Raw genomic sequence first — 21,576 nt, forward strand, 5'->3', positions numbered from 1 at the left:
CCCCATGTGAGAGGGATTGAGATAGTGATCACAATTGAGTTCTAGAGTAGAAATGGTTCATTCAGCTGGATACGTGACCAACAGCAATCTAAGTCGGGGCGGGGGTTCATTGGAATCGACATCCAACGATGGTTCTCACGCGGCAAGGAAGACCAGGTAGTAACTCGGTTTTACCAGTTCTGCCTCTGTTTCTTCGAGCTGCAGTTGTAAAAGGAACGAGGAGGGGAGGAAAAGAGTTGGGTATTCCTACAGGTATGATATAACGTAAATGGTACTATATTATTCTAATGTTTATCGATAACCGATTACATGCGGGGCCGACGTTCAATGTACGATTATGTAAGTGTAGATGGAAGCTTGTAAAGACGCTAGCTATCTTCAATGTCTAGCGCTAGAAAATACACAGAAAGTTACCACAGATGATATCGAGAAATTATTGTTTTTCGGCGATATGATCACAGCTCAGAGAATGCGCAGATAGCCTTAGTGGTATCGTCTGACTTCTGTTGACATGAGACAACCCGGAACAGAAATAGATAAACATTCATCTTCCTTTAAACTGAAAAAATTGGATAACCGAACCTGTTCATTTATCAAAAATGGTACAAAAGATCACTTAGTAGAACTCTTTCACAATTTTAGAGATTTAATGGAGGCTTAACCCAAGTCGAGTTGTTTTCAGTTATCCTTACGTTTATTGCGCAAGAGTTTTTTTGGTCTGCGGTTTCACACACGTGAGGAGAAAAACCAGAATCCGATCGAAAAAATCCGCCATCACCACTTCAAAATGCATTCAGATGTCATTACAAACTTAAGGCCATACTTTTGCCGAGGAGAAGTCGTCAAAGGATTTGGTAGAGGAAGCAAAGAATTAGGAATTCCGACCGGTTAGTGTCATGTAAAGAAGTTGGATCCAAGGGGATCCAAGTGTTAGTTTTTCACGCAACTTAAAAATAAGTTTACATCGACGTATTAATTCAGTTCGGATTCACTTATTGTCATTTATGTACAATCGTATTTGACATTTACCGAAAGCCTCGAGAGTAATCTAGCGCTAAAATTCGTTTTTGTCGCAATTTTTCGCGATTTTAAATCGACCGTTGGATACATTATGATTTGTGTGTGGTCATCGTGCTGTGCTATTTGAAGCGCAACTCACGCAGATTTTGCTGCGTCATGTCAGTTTATTTACATTCTTTCTTCTGACCGATAACCTGGACTGAGATTCTCCGATTACAGCATTGGACAAGTCCACTGAAAAATTCAATTCGCATACTAAATAATATTTAATGTTGGATTACGTAGGCGTGTCACTCTTTTTTTGGTGGTCTAGGTGATTCACTAGCAAGTAATATTAGCGATATTTGATAATTTCCATTTTGCTTAAAAAAAAAGGAGGATGTTAATATAAGATCGTGGCTTTTTGCGCAAAACACGACACACAAGTGCTAGTGCCATATTGTGAAAATTCTCACCTACATCAAGGGCTTTGATACATCAACATTTACATTACTTAAATGCTTGGTTTAAAAGCAACTGTAAAACAAAGATCTCAGTTGAAAATGAGAAATAACACTAAACAGCTTTATCTTATCACCCTTTTTCTGCTTGAAGCCATTAGGAGTATTCTTCCTTTATTTTATCTGTACAATTAAGGATTGTACAGGCTTTCATCAAGGGCTGGGCACTGGGTAAATTAACTGGTGTGAGGATGGTTTTGTTCATCTGGTTTGACGAGCTGGAGGAAAGTTTATCATATACACCAAATTGAAATATGGCGTCCAATTTGAATTGTCATTGTTCTGGACTTACTAGCCTCTCACACATGTGATAATCCTTTGGTGTTTCCACATGAAAACGAGGCTAGGGAGTCCAAAACAATGGTAATTCAAATTGGATGCCATATATTGATTCTGTGAATAAAGAAGTCATTTCATTAAGTAATTTGCCTGCCTATGAAAACTAGTTGCCCTCCTGCTGAAAACGTTAATGAAACCCTGATTGAAACTGGTCATCCATGAGAAACCAATGCTCTTTCTTTGAAAGTATGAATTTTTTGATGATTTGCTTATATTCAAGCTCATCCAGGAATATCGAAAGTGGTATTAATGTATGTACACACGGTAGGCGTGTGTATATTGAAATCGGAGAATCTCAAAGTCATAGACTGTTGGACCCAAGATACCCCTGCACACAAGATGATGTAGCAATCTAAATAAATAATTTTACACTTTTCTTTTCTTTGTTTGTAGCAAACTTCCCTACAAGTGTAGTGGATAATTTACCAGAGACAATTAGTACTGGAATATACTATGGCTGGGCAAGTGTGGATAGAGGACCTGTGTACAAGATGGTCATGAGTATAGGCTGGAATCCATTTTACAACAACACCAAAAAGTCAATGGTAAGAACTCCTTTTATATGTCTGCAATACCTGCAATGATTATGAAAATTCATTGGAGGGAGATTTTTAGCAAAAAGAGAAAAGAATTCGTTGAGATTGATTATGAATAGCTGTTTGAAGGAGTTTGAAATGTCCCTCTGTAAAATATATTTTTGCTATTTACATTAACAAACCTTATCTGCCTGATATCCTCTCTATATCAGCTTATCTTTATTTTCCATGGAAAGTTATATTAAGTAAATGTTTTTAATATATAATCAAAGATATAGTGTATTTTTAAAAATCGAGTTTCCAGATGGGATTTGAACCCACGACCCGCCGTGATCTTGTCGGATGCTCTAACCACTGAGCTACAGGAGTCTCCTGTAGCTCAGTGGTTAGAGCATCCGACTAGATCACGGAGGGTCGTGGGTTCAAATCCCATCTGGAAACTCGATTTTTAAAAATTGTTTATTTTCATCTTTATAGTGTATTTTGGTTTTTTTTTGTTTTTGTTTTTTTTTTCGGTTTCAGGAGACTCACATAATTCATACTTTTGAGGATGATTTCTATGGATCAGAGCTAAGTGTGGTTATCCTAGGATTTATTCGACCTGAAAGAAACTATCCTTCACTAGGTTGGTATTAACCACCTCTTTTATTTCTCATTTCTTATGCCATATGCTTATGTATTTTGGGGAATCAGAAATCAATTTTCAAGCAGAAAGACAATGTCAAGAAAGAAAAATGTAAAATTTAATAAGGAGATACTGTTTGAGCTAAAACCAAATTCTGAGAGTGACATGTAGTGATATGAGAAATATTGTATTTATCTAACAATTTACCTCATGGAAAATTGATATGTACATTTAGATCATGAAATTGAAGGGTAAATGTGATATTTTTATAATGAAATAAAAAAATTAGCATAGCTTAACCATGAGCTACACATTTTTGATGGCAAGCATGTTGTTATGACACTCTTTCTTTTCAAGGGGTATGCTGTGATTGTTTGAGTTCTTTATTTCATGAAACATCTGGGTGGCAAAACTCGACACCTGTGTTGATGTTTGCAGCACCTTGTTTGCTGGGCTGTTTTATTTCCCCCCCCCCACATATTGAATTCTACAAACAGTTTTATAACATAGCTTGTAAATTCATGCAATCAAATTCAATAGCTTGAGCGTGCTTCAATTTTCTTTAAAAAATGGGAAAAACTTCTGCAAAAAAGTTAAACTAGACATGGCAACAAGCAAACAAGTTGATGAAGATTTACCTACTTTTTCTTTGGGAATGGATTTTTTAACTCCCAAGAAAGAATGCAGGGAAAGGGAAAACAAAACAATCAACAGTTTCATCTTGTTTTGGAACTCCAACTTCATTTCCACGCATGAATTCACGTGTCACTTTTTGACCAATCTGAGACAAGATCATTGAAGCATGGCAAAATACTTTTCCGAAACAAAATAAACAATGCATTGAGAGGGAATTTCTGCCCTTTATACATAAACTAAAACGTTGAAAATGTTATAAAACAATTGGTTCATACATCAGCTGTGCGTTCATCAAGACATGAAGTCCTTGGGAAGTTTGGAAGAGCACTCAAGAAGCTAGAGTTGCTTGAGGTGTAGCTGAGAGCAACTCTTACGCATCTTTCGTGCTCTCCAAACTTCTCGATGAACGCACGCAGACGTATGAACCAATTGTTAATTAGTAGCGGTGCTGTATAAAAACATTAGAAAATGTTATTTTAACTTTGTATTTTGATTCAATTGAAGTTTTTCATCATACTTGTTAATGTTTCTATCTGTGCAGGTAAAAAGCACTATTCACTTGGGCAGCACATACTAAATGTTTATAATAACGTATATTTTTTTATTTGAGTTTGAATGAAATTTTGCAGTAAATGTTGAAGAATTTAATAGAGCAAATGATGGTTCATTTTGAAAAGAAGCTAATGATGATCAGTAAATGTACTAGGTGTCAGAGAAGAGGAGTAAAGATCCCAGAGTTAAAAGGTGGACATTAAAGTTCAGTTAATGCCTAGATTCAGGCTGCATTCCATGACAAGAGTTAACCACACTCAATCAACTTCTGTGATACAAGAACTAATGGCTGTACTTCTGTTTCAGAATCTCTGATAGAAGCCATTCATGCAGACATAAAGGAGGCTGAACAAGTTCTTGAAAAGACTGAAAACAAAGAGTTTGCATCACATAGCTTTTTCATCAAAACAGATGATTGTACATAGCTCATAAACTTAATATACTGAGTGTTAGGCAATATATCCAAGTGGTGCAGCTAGCCTGCATGGCTCCTATACATAGTAGAGGGGATGCGGTAGTTTACATAAGGGTTAAATGTAGTTGCTAGGATCTGTGGTAGGGGAGTCCATAAGGTCCTAATGATCACATGATTTTCCCCCTGGGTATTGGATTCCCCCCCCTTCCCATCCCCTGCATTTTAGCCCCCACTCCCTATGATGTATATGGGCCATGTAGCCTATTTTTGTACAGTTATGCAATACATTTTTAATTAAGCCTTGAATAGTAACCCCTAAATATAAAACATAAACATGAGGATGTTTTGGGTTGCATTGATGCGAACAGAACTGAAACTTGTCACATACAAATTCTATTTACAGTTAATCAGGTTCAGGGCTTGACACTAATGGTAGCCCACTAGCCACAGACTAGTAGAAATTCAGTTTCAGCCAGTGGTTTTTCGATTTCCACTTGCCAGTTTGGCTAGTAAACAAACCGAAATTGTCATAAGATCTAAGACGTCACTAGCAAATTGGCTAGTAGGTTGAAAAGTTGGTGTCGAGCCCTGAGGTTGACCCCCATGTTAAAGAGTCACAGAAAATAGATTTAAATGTAGTCGAATTGTTAGACTGGTATTCAAAACTTGAGCCATCTGCAAAATATAATCAAAGTATTTCATTTGAGCTCAGAAAAGTTGTATAATAATCTTGACCTGTACCGAGTAGCATTTACCATTGTTACCTTGGTGCAAAATATGTATAAGGTAAAATATTATGTGTTTAACTATGCGACCAGTGCAATCCAGTTAAAACCGAAATGACTAACTGTGAATTTTCTCCCCCTTAAAAGTTTTTAAGGGTTTTTACTATGATCAAACTTCTCTTTGGTTTGGCTAAACCAGAGTGTTTAACCTACTATTACCGAGACTTTGGAAAAACCTTTAATTAGTTTAATTAAGTTAATTTTCTCATCAATTAAGGATCTATTTTGTTCAACTTCAAAAAACTAGAAGTTTCAAACTTTACCCTGCTGATGGTTTATGTTCACAAGGAAATACAAAATTGGGGAATTCCTTTTTGTGAAATGAATGAATGAATTAAAAAAAAACAAACCCTTTTTGAATATATAAAGGCTGATAGTTTCGAAAGAAACTGTTTGGGGCTGCGTCGGTGGGAGTAACGAAATAATTTGGATATATCAACAAAGTTGAAATGGTAAATTGGCCACCGTAATGATTACAAAAGCTGACGTTTCGAGCGTTAGCCCTTCGTCGGAGCGAATAGAGGAATTGTGGGTTGTGTGTGCTTTTAAAGGCAGAAAATGGAGCTACGTTATTGGTGGGTGCATGGCAACGAGAAAAAACATGAATAAATTTTTGAATATGCCACGTTTGCTTGTGAGTGAAGTCGACTTTTTCAACAAACTTGGAGCTGTCTTATTAGAACAGGACACCTGTGTCTTCCATTGTGCCCGTCAAAATCACTCTTTTTAGCAGAAGGCGCTCCAACCTCCTTCCCAAGGTCCCGTAGGGAGGGGGGGGAGAGAGAGGACCCTGGTAACGCCTGCCAGTTAGCTCAATGGATAGAACGCTGGACTGCTGTGCGGGGGTCGAGGGTTCGAGCCCCAGCCGGACCAACACTCAAGGTCTTTAAACAAGTGAGAAGAATATGCTACCTTTCTATATCAAGAAATGGTTAGATACTGTAGTCTTCTCGGAAAGGGACGAATAAATGGAGGTCCCGTCTCCTGCAGGGTTAGGGGTAGGAGACGTTAATTTCTCACGCACGAGATTACTGTGTGATGGATGTCCTCCCCTGGGGTGGTTGCTGGCTGGGAATTGGCCCTGAAAAGCCCCCATGGGGAGTGGTCAACATAGGTATGTATGTATAATGAGGTCAATGACAATTGTTGTAATGAAGCTCTTTCGTGGTTTGTTCGTCTACATTTAAAAAACGTTATTTGCAATGCGTATCAACCTTTTTTTACATCCTAAACATCAACGAGGAGTTGATAGAGCACTGGACTGTTGTGTGGGAGGTCGAGGGTTCGAGCCCCGGCCGGACCAACACTCAAGGTCTTAAAATAATTGAGAAGGATATGCTGCCTTTCTATAACATCAAGAAATGGTTAGACATTCTAGTCTTCTTGGATAGGGACGAATAAATGGAGGTCTCGTCTCCTGTAGGGTTAGGGGTAGGAGACGTTAATTTCCCACGCACGAGATTACTGTGTGATGGATGTCCTCCCCTGGGGTGGGATGAGTGGGTTGCTGTCTTACGTTTCATACAGGAGCCTCTGGCTCGGGCAATGTGGGTAACCATGCCCCACGTAAAGACAATAAACTTAAACTTAAAACTAAACTATTTGTAATGTAACATGAAATTCTCTCTGCTGAATAAACCAGTAAGTGAAGACTAGCTGGGGAAGAAAAAATCTGCAGTCAAATCTTGAGGAGTGAGCGGCGTATACGGAGTGAATACGTGCGCACGTATTTTGTGTTAGAAATATCACTTCCGCTTCCTTCAGCTTGTAATCTTATCTTCGCGGAAACGGTTTTTTCTGGCTTAAGGACGGGTGAACAGCAACGGTTTTAAAAATTAAACAAAGTGGAAAACTGATTTATACAAGACTCGAATTTGATGATCTCTTGAAATAGGTCGAGCGTTTGTACGGATTTTTTCTTAGTCTAGACGGCCATTGACATTCTTGAGCAATACGCATGTCACGTGAAAAGTCATCCTGTGGTTAGGCATCAATATTGGTTGACTAAAACCTTTAACAACAAAAAAGGTTTTTACCCTTGACTTATGAAGTGGTGATCGCTAACATTTTATTAATAATGATCTTCTGTTATTCCTCAGATGCGAGGGCAACATATAGTGTATTGATTCTCTTCTCAGTGAAATGTATTTATGCCCAACAGTCAGTGGTCAAATCTGGCCATAACCGGAATTTGATTATCTTTTTTTCTAGAGCGATGAGCGGTGCTTTGACAATTTAGCTGATTAGCGCCAAATGTTGACTTCGATACGAGATCAACACGATATTTGGCATGATATGGGACTTTTGACTGTGACGGTTGCTATACATGTGAAATTTTGATAGTCGTGATATGTGCTCGACGAAAATTCTCTCTCCCGGCCTTTTCAAGCTCCTGAAATCGATAGCATGTAATATCTGGAAAATAGGAGAAAGAGATTTCGTCATTTAGTCTGAAAACATCTCTCTGCTTTATTAAGAGCTATAGAAAAATGTGTTCAGGAAGCAAGCTGTCCTGTGTGAGTAGTGAAAATGCCTGGCGCTTTCCTCTGTCATCGGGATTGCTTGGGTTTATGTTGGGAATGTCAACTTTTGGTGCAGCGATGAAACTGTCCGAATATAAGGAAAGCCCTAGTCTTCCTCCACTGATAGCTGCAATACCAGTGAGTATAACAACAAACCAACAACAAACGTGTTTGCTAAATCTTTTGTGTACCGAAATTATAGAGAGTAAATCGGATTATAACAGTTCCAGTGCAGTTTTGAACTGTTTACTGCGACACATCATTGACGTTTCGTTGAAGTGCCTTGCTTCTTGGACAGATTAATAACTAGGAAATGAACAAAAATTCTATCATATCCATAGAAGTCTCTTTTCAACTCAGAAATCAAGTTGGATTTGAAAATTGCCTTGAAAAACAAGTAAACGAACATGCAAGACCTGAAAACTTGTGTTTCCCGTCGGATTGCGATATCAGGTCACCAAAGCCGAGAAATTAATTTCGAATTCAGTCAGTCACGCTAAATCTTTTCCCGTCTTTTGATTGAAATAATAATACTGTTTTGCCTTAGCCTTTCACTGAGATTTCATAAGCTAAGTGGAAATAAAATAGACAGAATTATATCGAATAACGGAACACTTCGAAGATAGAAAAAAAAAAAAAAAAAAAAAAAAGAGAAAAACCCCTCATCATGAGATGTGCGCGTTGCTGTTCCATAAAAAAACCAATACAAAAATGACAATAATAATGTATGGCAAGTTAAAGGAGTGGAGAGCACGGTGCATGGGGATGAAAATAATACGTGTTACTTCTTCCTCTTTCTCATAAAGATGTTAAGTGCAGGTCTTACTGGTATGGTAGGAGGACGAATGAGAAAACGTTGGCTGGTAAGCAGATATTTCTTGTTTTCTGTCGAAAAGAAACTTACTTCCCAGGTAGTTGAATTCCGACCGAAGTGCTCGGCGGTGCTAAAAATGGATGTTGAAAATGGTATACTTTGATCTAAAATAGGGTCACTGGATTTCAATTACTGGGTGACATCATTATTAAGAATTCATAGTGGTGACTCGTATCCCCCCAACTTAAGAACCACGAAATTTCCACTGTCTTGAAATTATCTTTAAATAAATAGAAACAGCTATTTTGCATATGGCCCGGTCAACAGAAGCTTGAATGGGTAAGGTTCGAGTCTTGTAAGATATTCAACGGTAATTAAAACCAGGTCGAACCATATCTGCACTCAGGTGTTTAAGTCCAACATCGTTTTCCGCCCCACCCCTACCTGAGGGAAAAGGCCCTTGGCTGGCTTATGCTTTCGCCTGTTTTTGTTTTTGTTTTTTTTTTCTATTTTTTTCATTGAATTAGATGTTACAATTACGGTCATAGAGGGAAGAGGTAAAAAACGCATAGATGCAAGCCTATTGTTCTTCTTTCGACAGATTTCACTGCACATGGCTCTTTGCTTGGTTACAGGAGTCTTTGGTCTTCATCTTATCTTTCTTTTCATGGGGAGAGAAGTTGAGTCGAGAAATATTCATAAGGCTAAATGTCAGTCCAACTACCAGGGATCTTGTAAGTTCACTTAATTTTTGTTGTTGTAGTTATGTGTTCTCGTACCCATATCTTTCACGGCCAAGCAGTTGTACAGCTCAAACTACGTGAGATTAGTATTTATGTAACATAAAAACCGGACTAACATCGCATATTACGGGTGCATGGTGGATGAGCTATAGGTGGTCTCCTCATAAGGAAAGGGCTAGTAAACAAAATAATGAAAAGCCTTGTGAGGCGATGTCGAACATGGAACACGGAAGTGCGAAACCAGGGAAAAATTTTACTCTCCTAAGAAGTAAATAAGACGGTCTTACTATGCCACCCGTCGCTTATGAAACTGCTCTATCGTCTACTCCCTCTACAGATGCCAAATACTTAGCTATGACATTAATCATATCGTACACATGTCTTGTTTCAGATTACTGCCACAGATACGCGACAACCATTGCTTTGTCTGGGCTATCTGTTCTGGCTATTACGTTGGCTCCCTTAGGAATTCTATCTTATGTTGTCATAAGGCGAATATCCGCGTATAACGTCAATGAAGTGCTGGTAAGAAACGGCAAACATCTAATTACCGTAGAAGCTATAATATGTCCCCCCCCTCCCCCCCTGTCCAATAAGTCTCCATCTCAATTAGCTTGATTTTATTTTAGGTAAATAAATCTATAAAAATTGATATATCTTTCCCTAGGACCCGACCATAAACTTCTTGTTTTTAACATAGCCTTTTGTTTTCTTTTTCTATTTCCAATATCTTAAGGAGGCAAACAATCCAGCCTTTGACGCCGAACCATCTCCGACTAAGAGAACAGGTGAAGACCAAGTAGATTATCAGCATCAACGAGTTTTTGATAGAGCTGCAAATCACCCACCTAAAGCTGAGCCTAAATCACAGACTCACCGACCAGTTAACCTTAGAAATTCACATGGAGGTGAGTGTCCTCCACCCAATCACAAAGAACCATTCGGTAGTGATCGAGTAGCAACTAATTCAGCTATGACTCAACATAAAATGCAGAATTACCAAATTCTTCACTATAAGAAGTCAGATGACGATATGCGACTTTCGCCCAATCAAAAACAACCTTATAGTCGTGATCAGGTTGGAATTCATCAACCCAGTGCTCAACCCAAACCACAGAATCACCGCCCGCTTCAACATGAAAACTCACATGGCGATAAACGACTTCCGCTCAACCACAAGCAGTCGGCAGGTGGTAATCGGGCACAGAATCAGTCATCTAAAGTTGATCCAAGACCGCCGAATCACCGAGCACTTTACCATAAGAACTTTCGTGACAATATGCGACTTCCTCCCAGTTACAAACAACCTGACGATCGCAATCGAGTGTCGATTGAACCTCGTAAAAATGAATCCCAACCCAAGAACCACCGACTACCTCACAATAAATATCAACATGACGATGTGCGATTCGCAGAAAGAGACGTGAATCACATACAGCCCCTCGGAAACAGACCTTCCCGTGACTTCATGAAGTACAGTAGGGACAGATATCGCCAGCAAAACATGGATCAAGTATCCAGAGCACCAACAACACGGTTTGGACAAAGTCACGTGCCACTGGCCGGTGTCAAAGTAGCGAAAGGTATATCGAACATGACAGATACCTCGTTTGCATGAAGGGGCGTGTATATTCTACAATCGTTTGTAGAACACACAGAATAAATACATGATGTAGAGGCTATGAACGAGGTGGGTTACGCCCATACCAGTTTTTTCCCTGACGTTTCGTTAGGAAACACGACACAGAGAGATTTTCAGCAGGTTTCTTTATAGGAGAATTACTCCATCTTTTATTTCATCTTTTTTTTTTCAGTATTTATTTGCGCCGAAATTAAATCTAGATCTGTTGCCATTATCAATCTTTTTCACCCATTTTTTTTGTAAACTGGTGATATCTTTATTAAAAAGAACGAATAAAATATATTGATTAACCTGTCTTTAGGTACTCACCATTTCTAAACTTGAAGTACACATTTCAAAGATTTTCAAAAAAGCAAACGCCAACTAATCGCTCATAAATTAGCAGCCAGCGCGCGTTAAATATTATTGTAGTGTATTTTGACATAAGTTAAGCTTAAAGGTTTTTCAAGTTTCACCTCATGGTTTAGGTCTGAGGTGATTTAAAGTTAAGCCCTCTCAAGGACTTCCACTGTAATTTTGACTGTTTTGACTTAATTTCGGAGTGTCACTTTGTTTGAGTGGGCATGTCTTGGAAGTTGACAGTGACCTTGGGCCTTACCAACGCGAATGTTCCTGTTTGGGTTTCCAGCTCAATTTTGTAGTCTTACTATTCGAATTACATCAGCTGTATGCCTCTGTGGTTGATCACATTACCAGTTTGTTTTCACGCAATGTCTTATAAAACAGGAAGCGTTCTCATGCTCGGAAAACCTAAACATAGTTTAGATATTTTAGGAGACCAAAAGTTGGCTATTTTTCACTTATGCAGTTGTAGAAGTGAAAGCCAGAATTATTTTGGGAATTATTTTGAGTATTGAACATTAACAATATTGATAAGGAAGGAGAAAGGTAAAAGGACAGGTACAAATCCTTGACGCCTTCAGTTAAGCGTAAAATGCTCGACGTCCCCCCCCCCAAACGTGTAATTAATGCGGGGGGACGTTCAGCTCTTTCAACCCCAGATGTGTTTTGGGATTTTTGTACTTTAAAGAAACTGTGTAATTTGCGAGATAAACCAAGGCGTAGCTGATAGGATTCTTAGATGTACTTGCTAATCTATTCTAACTGATTCAGAAAAACCATCATTGCCTGCGCACGAATGGCTTATTATATTTATTATTATTTATTATTTATTATTATTATTATTATTATATGTCCAATCTTCGTATCCCCTTTTTGATCAAAATCTCTTTTCACACCCTTCTCCCCCCCCTCCCCCACCACCAATTTTGAATAAGCGGCTCCTCCCTTTTGCCCATTTTTATGGGCGACCAATAAGACAACAAAGAGCATCTGGTATTGATCGTGTTTATTCAGTCACGTTAAATCCTGCGCATTTATATACACCAGACTTAAAGCCTGTTTTAGTCAGTCAACACGTTCAGTTTGGAAAACTGATCACGAGTGCGAAGAGTGCCGCCTCTGTTAAAACTTTAAACTAGGATGAGTTTCGTGTTGTCTCTAAGCTTCTTTATACGCTAATGCCTTCTAACAAGTCTCAGAACTATCACATCTGGCCAAGATCTGGGAAAAAATTAAAAAGCACCTTTCCTATCCCTTGAATAAACTCTCCTTTGCCTGGTCTCGTCCTCAATTTTCAAATGAGCGTCCCAAGCGTTTATTGAAAACATAGTTGATAAATCGAAAAGTGAGGGCATCCCTGGGTTCATATTTGGATCCGATCTTGTCAAGGTACGCGCTGGTGCACTCTAATTTATAAACTGGAGTAACACTTAATTAATACGCCGCGGATGATATGCGGAGGTTTGAAAAGGTTACGAACTTTGCTGAGACAAACAGCCTCTAAAGCACTACACTATAGTGCCTGCTTGCTTTCCATTTTTAAAGCCGTTGTCTTTCACCGGTGAAGTGCTGGAGCTCCCCATAATCGCATCGAAGTCTACAGAATAAACGTCATGGTTAGTTGACTGTCGCTTACGATTGAGTCTGGGTTTTCTGTCCGCGTGCTCCGAATTTCCTAATGACACAATGGCCAGTTGATCACCATTCTGTAACAGAGGTAATTTAATGGAGGGAAAGTAAGCATGCGATACAATATAAAGACATCTTAAATAAAACTTGCTATAGGCTATTCGAGCGGTGAAACGAGATTAATCAGTCCGTCCTTCAAGTCTTACAGGACCTTACAGATAGAACTGGATCCGTTTGGGCAGAGCTATTTTCCATCTTATCCAGGTGCAACCACAACCTCGTTCCCAGGGGCGGGAAGATGAGAGACCCTGGGAACGAGGTTGGTGCAACCAGCGGACTGGACGGAACTCATTGACTTAGTTGGATAGATAGATAGATAGATAGATAGATAGATAGACAGATAATAATTTATTGGTAAATACTTTGCAGAATGAACTGAATTGCGTATTCACAGATATAAAATAAAAACTACTATGTACATGTATACATCTTATTATTAAAAAATACGTAGTTGGTCGTAAGGGGGAACTTGTACATTATTTGTGGCTGTTGACTATTCTGGCCGAAGCAATAAAAAAACTGTTTTTAAGTCTATTTGTCTTGCAAAGTGGCAAAGCAAAGGTACGCCCGTGCCTTAACCTATGAGAGCTTACATAGCGGGGTGGTAAAAGTTTACTTAATTTCTGCTGAGGATCGTTCATTATATTGCGAAATGTTGCTGTACACATATTTTCATGGTGGTCTTTCACAGTTGAAAGATTCATAATAGCTAAGGCCTGTTCGTATTGCATACCAGGACAAATGATTCTCATGGATCTTTCCTGAATACGTTCTAGTTCTTGGTGGAGGTTTTCAGGGAGAGAGTAATGAAAGACTTGTGCTGCATAATCGATTACGGATCGTACACGTGCCGTATAAAAGAGGCAAAGGTCTTTTAGTGGAACGTGAGCTCTTTTTAGGTGAACAAGGAAATAGGTTCTCTTTGCTGCTTTCTTGGTAATCTCAGTTATGTGAGCGTTCCATTCCAAATCTTCGGAGATGGTAACACCCAAGAGTTTGGCTTGTTTAACCAATTTCATGTGTTTACCATCTATTGAAACTGGATCGAAATCCCTTGGAACTGAAGAGAAACCAATTCGCAGCTCTTGCATTTGTCTGTGTTTAGTATAAGTCTGTTTTTCTTCGACCACCCTATTACTTGGTTCGTCGTATTTTGAGCTCCACTAGGGTGACCTTTCTTCACAGCTTCTGAGGCCGTCGTATCGTCAACAAATTTCCATAAGGAGGCGTTGGTGATCGCTAAATCGTCTATCATAGTCAAGAAAAGCCAGGGACCTAATTTGGTACCTTGCGAGACACCAGATGGAACAGAGCCTCATTCCGATACGCACCCATCAGACATCTTAATTTCTTCCCAGAATGTAGTGCGCCATGGAATCTTGTACTAACAATCAACATTGTAATAATGATGTTTATTTATTTTATTTATTTATTAATTTCGCCAAACAATAACAATCGAAATAAATAAATAAATAAATAAAAAATGGCAGGGAAACCGCAACAGCATAGCCAATTTCACTGTTGTCCAGATCTGCCTTTTTTACCGCTTGTTCAAGGAGCTAAATTACTTAAGTCAATAGTAAATCTCTTAATTCTGCAACTCACCGAAATAGCGCAGCAAAGTAGCTGAGATGATTCTATCACGCCCGACAGGGAAATGGCAGACTCCAAAATCAAGATGCTAATCAAGGCGATCATCAGAATTGATTCTGTGTCATACGGACATTGTACTACAAATGGAAGAAACAATCAAGGGGGTAGTTAATTAATGCTGAATTGAGTTTTTAAGTGTTGAGGGTTAAGGTAATCCTGTGATTAGATTGCCACTTATTCTAACACTGATTTACGAGTAATATTTCTGTTTAGCAGATCGAGAGAGCGATGCGCAGAACTCCGGTACCGGCCGGTGGAAAATCATTTTCAAGTTTGTTATTTGAAATCCGCGTCAGTATGGCTTAATTCCCGTCTGCATTTTATCTTTCCCTTTTAGTTTGGGTTTATTGTCAGTAGCCTCATCAATGTTTTTCTGAGGTTTCTGTCACGTCCTAAGTAACAACCCAAACTCTGACCGCGGCATTGTCGTGGAGTTAACACCTCAGATAAAACTCACCGTGCTCACATTCGCCCACTGATCTCCGCGCAGTCAGCGCGACTCCCACGCACGCGGCAACGATTGCTCCGAGAATACACGAAATGACACTAGCCGCGAGAAATAGACCTGTCTGATGACAGAAATGTCAAGAAAAAGTTCTCAATATAGAAATTTTTACGAACGTAATAGAAATAGAATCGAGTGGTGTGTAGAAACGGAAATCACGAGAAGCCATTAATTAATTAAGAATTCAAACGTAGATAAACGCCAAAAACTTACCACAATGAATTTGCCACTTATTCCCCCGAATATTCCCAAACTTCCAGCGACGACGATCTAAAAATATTTGAACGTACTGCTCAGTATTCAGTTTTTCACGTCATATTCGGTCCTTTCCCTGGTAACGGAAACTTCCTAATTAAAATGTAAGGGGATTTTACGGCAAACTTGCGATGATCTCTAATTTATTCTTCTAAGACCCTCTGACGCACAGTAAAAGGTTTGTAAGAGACTAAACGGCTTAATCGGCAAAGCAATTTGTCATAGACATTACCAATTGATTGCCTTTCTATTTTCATACAGTCTATGAAAATTAAGCGAGTTGACCTTCCTTTCTCAGTGTGAAATTGATTGATTGATTAATAACTAAGAAACAGAGGCAAGAAACAATAATCTATTCACTTGTCGATGCATTATCCACCCATAAACGCTGTGTTTTCTCAAGCTGTATTTGTCTTTTCGATCTTTCTCGTCGTGCCTTTTAATCCGGTGTTTTTAATTGCCAAAAGGGATATATTTCTTTGCAGTGTGAGCTACCCGCAGAGTTTTACTTTCTTTTCTTGTTTAAATTTTCAGGTCGGGAAAGTTATGGCTATCTCTGCTGGACTATGAGCTAACAACGTTCAACTTGCACAGCAAAATACAACTCTTAATTTCACGGTGGATTTAGCCCTTTTTGTATAACTGTTAACAAGTTGTCAATCATGATAAGTCGATGTAGCAAAAACTTTTACCAAAAATGGAAATGATCTATGCAATTAGAAGAAACTTGCAATTCATGCTGACATTCAGGAATCGCACGCTTTGAAAAAACCAACGCAGAAATTTCCTTAAATCCCCGTGGGTGTATGCAAGAAGATTTTGGTATGATTTGTGAGAAAAAAATTCTTTTTTTTATCAAAGAGATTAATACATTAAAAAAAAAGCATGCGTAACATAATCAGCCCATGGAGCATTAAAATAACCTTTTGTGGGTTGGAGAAAGATGTCATTTAATTCTGATGAGATGTTTAAAAATTAATGGACGTAATTTTAAAGAGTTACACCGATAAAAATTGCTCGATGATTCAGGGAGATTTTAAGCGTAGTACAAAGCGTTTCTGACTAAATTAAAACATCCGTACGCGTCTATCAAGGATTAACCAAGTTTACTGTTTTTTGTGAGAGAATGAAATTTACGAAATAAAAATTTGACTCAAAATGCTGCTAAGCAAACAGGGATGTTATGATCCCAAATAAAAACATGAAATAAATGATATTAACGTTAGTTTTCCGTTCGGCTCTGTAATGCTTTTCCAAAAATAGCACACTAAGATAAATTCTTTGTAGAACTCATCAGAAAGAAAAGTTATGCTGTCACAGTATTCGAAGAGAGTCAAAATAAATTAAAAGTCGTGTTTGATGTTCGAATGAGAAATATTATTTTTTCAATGTAAATATTACTGTGCAGCTGTTCTAAACAGGAATAAATCTAGTTTAAACGTTTGTTAAATTAAAAAAAGTCGTTGCTCATTTTGTGAGAAAATCCAGCCACATAAATCAACTTTTTGTTACTTCGTATGATTTCTTCTTCTTCTTAGCGAAATTTATCTCGCTTAAAATAAACTTTTTTTAATACAGATAGGAGGTAATTTACAAGCTCCTCCTCTAAAGCTGCTTGTGGTTCTACAGCACTTACTGGAACAGCTCCCCAATATGTAACACCAGTGTCGAAAATCTTCCCAAGGTCATTGCTCCTGTTGTTCAGGGTAAAAGTCAAGGCAAACACACCAAATCCCAGGACGATCTGGGAGATCCCTGTACACACGACCTGGTTCGCTCTGTTTTCTTGAAACGCCATTCAAATTCTTGTTCGACGCAACCTTCAGGAAATATATCTGACAAAAACAGATCCAATCGAACAGGACTTGAACATCAGGCCTAATGGAAGCGTCCACTTCTTATTCGCCCAAGGGCAAAGAGCCCATTTCCTTTTCCTTTTATTTGCACTAATTTTCTTATTGCAAATGCAAATGAAGTCGTAATTATCGTCGTACAAAATAATCACGCGTTACCTGACACGTTCGTAGGGTTTCCATAGCGACACAGCAGACTGATTGAAGATACCCAGTCGGTTCAGCCCTGACCATGCTCTTTCCCGAGTAGCCATGCTGTTTTCTAGTTAACGTTCTGCATCTTTGTGCTTGGTGTTATATGTTGTACAGTACAAGAGGAACAGTACTGATTAAAAATTAATTTATTTTCGTAAGGTAAAAAAAAAGACGACTTTCGATTCTGTGTTTAAAAAGACGGTGAGAGTATTATTTAAGTGTTGCTAGATTTCTTTTCTTTTTATGTAAAACTGATGTTATTTGAAGGTTTTTGGCAGAGATGCGATCCTAACATGGCAACGGATAGGATCCTGAACTACAGTATAGAAGATCCTTCCACAATTTCGAAAACTGAAGCAGAATTTCTTATCATTTATTTTTTCTGTCCGGTCTTTTTCGCCCTTCCCGAAACACAGGCGGCCCAGGCGTTGTGACAAGCTCTGTCACAGGCTCTTTCACAGTGGATTATTATAGAGTTTGTAGAGTGGTTTAGTTGGACTTGCTTTGGAGCTCCGTAAATATAAAGTTGTGTGAAATAATCAAAGAAATAAAGTCTTACCTTCATACAGAGTAGTCTATGCTGTTCTTGTCGCGATTTGAGGCCGTTTTGCTGTGTTTCAGCTTAACGTCCTACCACTACCAAATAACTACCAAATAAAAGGTAGGACGTTAAGCTGAAACGCAGCAAAACGGCCTCAAATCGCGACAAGAACAGCACAGACTACTCTGTATGAAGGTAAGACTTTATTTCTTTGATTATTTCACACAACTTTATATCTACGGAGCTCAAAAGCAAGTCCAACTAAACCACTATACAAACTCTATAATAATCCACTGTCACGAGCCTGTGACAGAGCTTGCGATAGAACCTGGGCCGCCTGTGCCCGAAATGAGGAGGAAGGGAGGAGCGCGGGCTCCGCTTCCCAAACAGCGACTGATAATCGAGCCTACAAATGTTCCCTTCATTTTCAGATTTTGCAGAATCGAGCAGTTCAAACCAATTACCACCACAAAGTCACACGAAGTGAATTCGAAGATGTGAATTAAATGATCTCGTACGCAACAGCTCCCTCTTTCTTTCGTTATTTTGTACATGCAGTTGACGAACGTAAAGAAACGCAACACAGTTACCTAGAGTACCACGTGTTAATTGACTAAAAGGGAGGGCTCCACGGCAGAATAGTTGGCTTGAGGTCTGTATGTTATGGCCCTGAGCCAAATATTTTCCCTTCCAGCCCAACCTTAGTCCACCAATAGGCATGTTATTGTGTAGTAAACTTAAGCTCTATCTCTTTCTTCCCTTCCTCTAACTTTCTGGATTTCAATATGTCATATGCTGGAACGGGAGGAGCTATGAAACTACTTGCACTACTCTGTATGGCTCTTACGTGGTTATCTGTAATTATTGTTTCCTAATATAAGAGCGGGATGAGACCCACCAGGTAATTCCCCCCTCCCTCCTGTATAGAATGCTGGTCTATCACATGCAAGACCTTCCCTTCCTTCCCCATTCATTGGGTTTTCCCAACATTTTACTGGAGCAATCATAACCAGTAAATATTCATTGGTGGATGGTGGAGAGAGACTTTGTGACTGTATTACATTCCCTGAGATCACAAGTGGCCTCACAAAGTCTATAGCTTAAGCCATTTCTCTTACAAACCAGTGAGCTAAATGTCAGCGCACCTTGCTTCTGTTGCTAACCTTGCCTACTGGTATCTCAATAGCTTGAACAGAGGCTGACAAACACTTTTGTTACAATATTTTAATAAATTGAAGAATAATGTTTATTGACTGCTCGGTGATATAAAATCAGGGACAAAGTGTTGTGGTCACAAAATCATATATTATCATTTGCAAACGTTGGTTCACACATGCAGTAAAGTTTCTCTCTAAGATTTTGAAACACTGGTGAACAAAATCAAATATTATTTCTTAAACAAAGCAAACACATTGTATTGTTTGAAATAAAAAATTCAATTTAATTTCTCTGTATCTCCTGCAGATTTGTGATTCTCTCAAAGTGAAAGCCAAATTTCAAAAGTTTTAAATAATATCATGATTCACTGGCCATGATATCTGCTAGCTTATCACTAAAATAGTCCTCTACTTTGGAAGGAATGGCCCAATGTCCCGCATGGAGCTCAAGCAATTCCAATAACAGACATCTTGTCTTGGCAGATGAGTCATCAGCAAGTATGGTGTCCCTCATTCTTCCCAAGAGTTCTTCCACTTTCTCCTATCCAAAAAATAACAATAACAAAAAAAAGTAGTTACACACTGATAGTCAAATTAATCCAAATGACTACCACTGATAGAGAACAGGACTGTTTCCTTAGACCAAGGTTTGGATATGGACACATAAAAGATTCGCTAGCATAAAGAGGCTCATCTTAACAAAATCTTTTCATCCACCATAACAAGAAGGTAGCAACCAGTTCTAGCAATCTTAGCCAGTGGTAAGTGGTAATTAAAATTTTAAATATTTCATAAATTTTAAAGATTTAAAAATTTTCATATTTAAGTTTGAATGTGTCTGTTTCTACAATGAACAACAGTCAATGCATATTCATCTACTACTAATCATCATTATTGAGTTGATGCTTTTAAATGCCTTAGACTTTAACTTGTGTAATTCTTAGTTGGCTTACTTTCACTGAGTAGATACACGGCTCTACAAGCTTACAGTATCTAAGGAGTAAAGCCACACCTAGGAGAGCAGAAAATGTTGCCATTCAAAGAGGCAGGGGGTGGTGGGGTGTGGTTGGAGTGGAGACTACACTGCTAGACTGACATCCCATCCAGAACACGAAGTAATAATCTTGAGTCCTTGGCACTTCATGATGCAGAAATTGGATTAGTTCCAGTAGTGATGGTTCATCTGGCTTGTAGGAATACACCCTTTACAACCTTGCACAAGTATGTTCCCAAACTGTTTATTGTACATTTTCTATGGTACTGACTGAGGGATTTGTTAATTAATCCAGAGCTTCTTGGGTTAGCGATAACTTCCTTTATCTCCTGACCTCAATGTTTGATTCAGCTGTGATAATGTAAAGAGAAATCGAGTGCTGGTCACTCTTTGGGTTTTAAGGGCTAACCAAACTCTGCTTTTACCTACCTTATTAACGGTTTCTAATAGAGATCCTACAGCTTTAAAATTATCATAAAAACAATCTATTTCATCTCCTTCGAGCTCCTCATCAGTATTGCTGGTCTGTCCTTCACTTGATAGTAGTTCGCTCATTGTCTGGTGCACCGCTGCTGCTAGGACTCTTATCGGGGAGTCGCCGGTACGAAGGTGATGAAAAAGTTCGCAAATAAAACACGCTAGCCCGATCCATTCGCTAGTGGAGTTTGCACGAATACTTTCTCTCTTCTTATATTTTTCTTGAGTAGTTTTCATTAGATCGCCTCTAAATGCGTTTCCAAATGATTCATCAGAGCAAAGCTTGTTGGCAGCTCTGGCAGCTAGAGGTGCAAAATAGCTCTTCTTGATCGTCTGCTGAATTAACAGATCAACGACGTCCTTGAGTTTCGTCGAAGAACTAGATTGTGTGATATGTTGTGAAATTTTCTCAACTTGTGTGTCCAAATTGTTTTCTCTTAGATCGTTCAGCACCCTCGTCAAATCAAATTCATTAGACGAATTTTCTGATGAAATATCTGTCTGTTGGTCAGCTTTTTCTCCCGGTTTGCCTGGGTTTGGTATTCCAAATCCACCTCTACCTCGACCACGGCCTCGTGCTACGGCCGCCATCTTGATAGGCTCGATTACTAGCCGCTGCTCGGGAACCGGAGCCCGCGCTCCTTCCCGAACCCACTAGTCTCGGGGAGGAACGGAAAAGACCGGACTCGAGAGAGGGGCTGAAGGTTAGAGAAGCTTTTTACTCGGGGGAAGGGGGGCTCTCTCGGATAAGGTAGAACACCTTCTATGCTTTACTCCCTTTTTTTA

At 38.9% G+C, this 21,576-nt stretch overlaps 4 protein-coding genes across 6 annotated transcripts; 2 read left to right on the forward strand and 2 right to left on the reverse strand.

The window, feature by feature from the left end:
* The first annotated feature begins 47 nt into the window (after positions 1–47).
* LOC111324355 (riboflavin kinase) lies at positions 48–5,764 on the forward strand. 2 transcript variants are annotated; one of them, XM_022927899.2, is made up of 4 exons: positions 48–252; positions 2,253–2,404; positions 2,918–3,020; positions 4,515–5,764. In XM_022927899.2, the coding sequence occupies exons 1-4, from the start codon at positions 129–131 to the stop codon at positions 4,631–4,633; spliced, it is 498 nt and encodes a 165-aa protein (XP_022783634.1). In that variant the 5' UTR covers positions 48–128; the 3' UTR covers positions 4,634–5,764. The 2 variants fall into 2 exon arrangements, with proteins under 2 accessions (XP_022783634.1, XP_022783635.1); XM_022927900.2 differs by lacking the exon at positions 48–252 and adding an exon at positions 723–887.
* Positions 5,765–5,906: 142 nt separating this feature from the next.
* LOC111324361 (uncharacterized) lies at positions 5,907–11,423 on the forward strand. Its single transcript, XM_022927907.2, has 5 exons — positions 5,907–8,068; positions 8,737–8,793; positions 9,346–9,478; positions 9,879–10,012; positions 10,224–11,423. Exons 1-5 carry the CDS (start codon positions 7,898–7,900, stop codon positions 11,103–11,105), a joined length of 1,377 nt encoding a protein of 458 aa, XP_022783642.1. The 5' UTR covers positions 5,907–7,897; the 3' UTR covers positions 11,106–11,423.
* A 1,037-nt stretch (positions 11,424–12,460) lies between these two features.
* On the reverse strand, positions 12,461–17,547 carry LOC111324333 (uncharacterized). 2 transcript variants are annotated; one of them, XM_022927870.2, is made up of 5 exons: positions 17,210–17,544; positions 15,532–15,588; positions 15,271–15,382; positions 14,766–14,890; positions 12,461–13,177 (listed from the first exon to the last, which is right to left on the reverse strand). In XM_022927870.2, exons 1-5 carry the CDS (start codon positions 17,369–17,371, stop codon positions 12,980–12,982), a joined length of 654 nt encoding a protein of 217 aa, XP_022783605.1. In that variant the 5' UTR covers positions 17,372–17,544; the 3' UTR covers positions 12,461–12,979. The 2 variants fall into 2 exon arrangements, with proteins under 2 accessions (XP_022783605.1, XP_022783606.1); XM_022927871.2 differs by lacking the exon at positions 12,461–13,177 and adding an exon at positions 13,494–14,544 and having other exon boundaries at positions 17,210–17,547.
* A 1,824-nt stretch (positions 17,548–19,371) lies between these two features.
* On the reverse strand, positions 19,372–21,411 carry LOC111324322 (MIF4G domain-containing protein B). The gene is made up of 2 exons (XM_022927858.2): positions 20,743–21,411; positions 19,372–19,860 (listed from the first exon to the last, which is right to left on the reverse strand). Exons 1-2 carry the CDS (start codon positions 21,379–21,381, stop codon positions 19,678–19,680), a joined length of 822 nt encoding a protein of 273 aa, XP_022783593.1. The 5' UTR covers positions 21,382–21,411; the 3' UTR covers positions 19,372–19,677.
* Positions 21,412–21,576: the final 165 nt, after the last annotated feature.

Source organism: Stylophora pistillata, chromosome 1 (genome assembly GCF_964205215.1).
Source record: "Stylophora pistillata chromosome 1, jaStyPist1.2, whole genome shotgun sequence".
Taxonomy (NCBI): Eukaryota; Metazoa; Cnidaria; class Anthozoa; order Scleractinia; family Pocilloporidae; genus Stylophora; species Stylophora pistillata.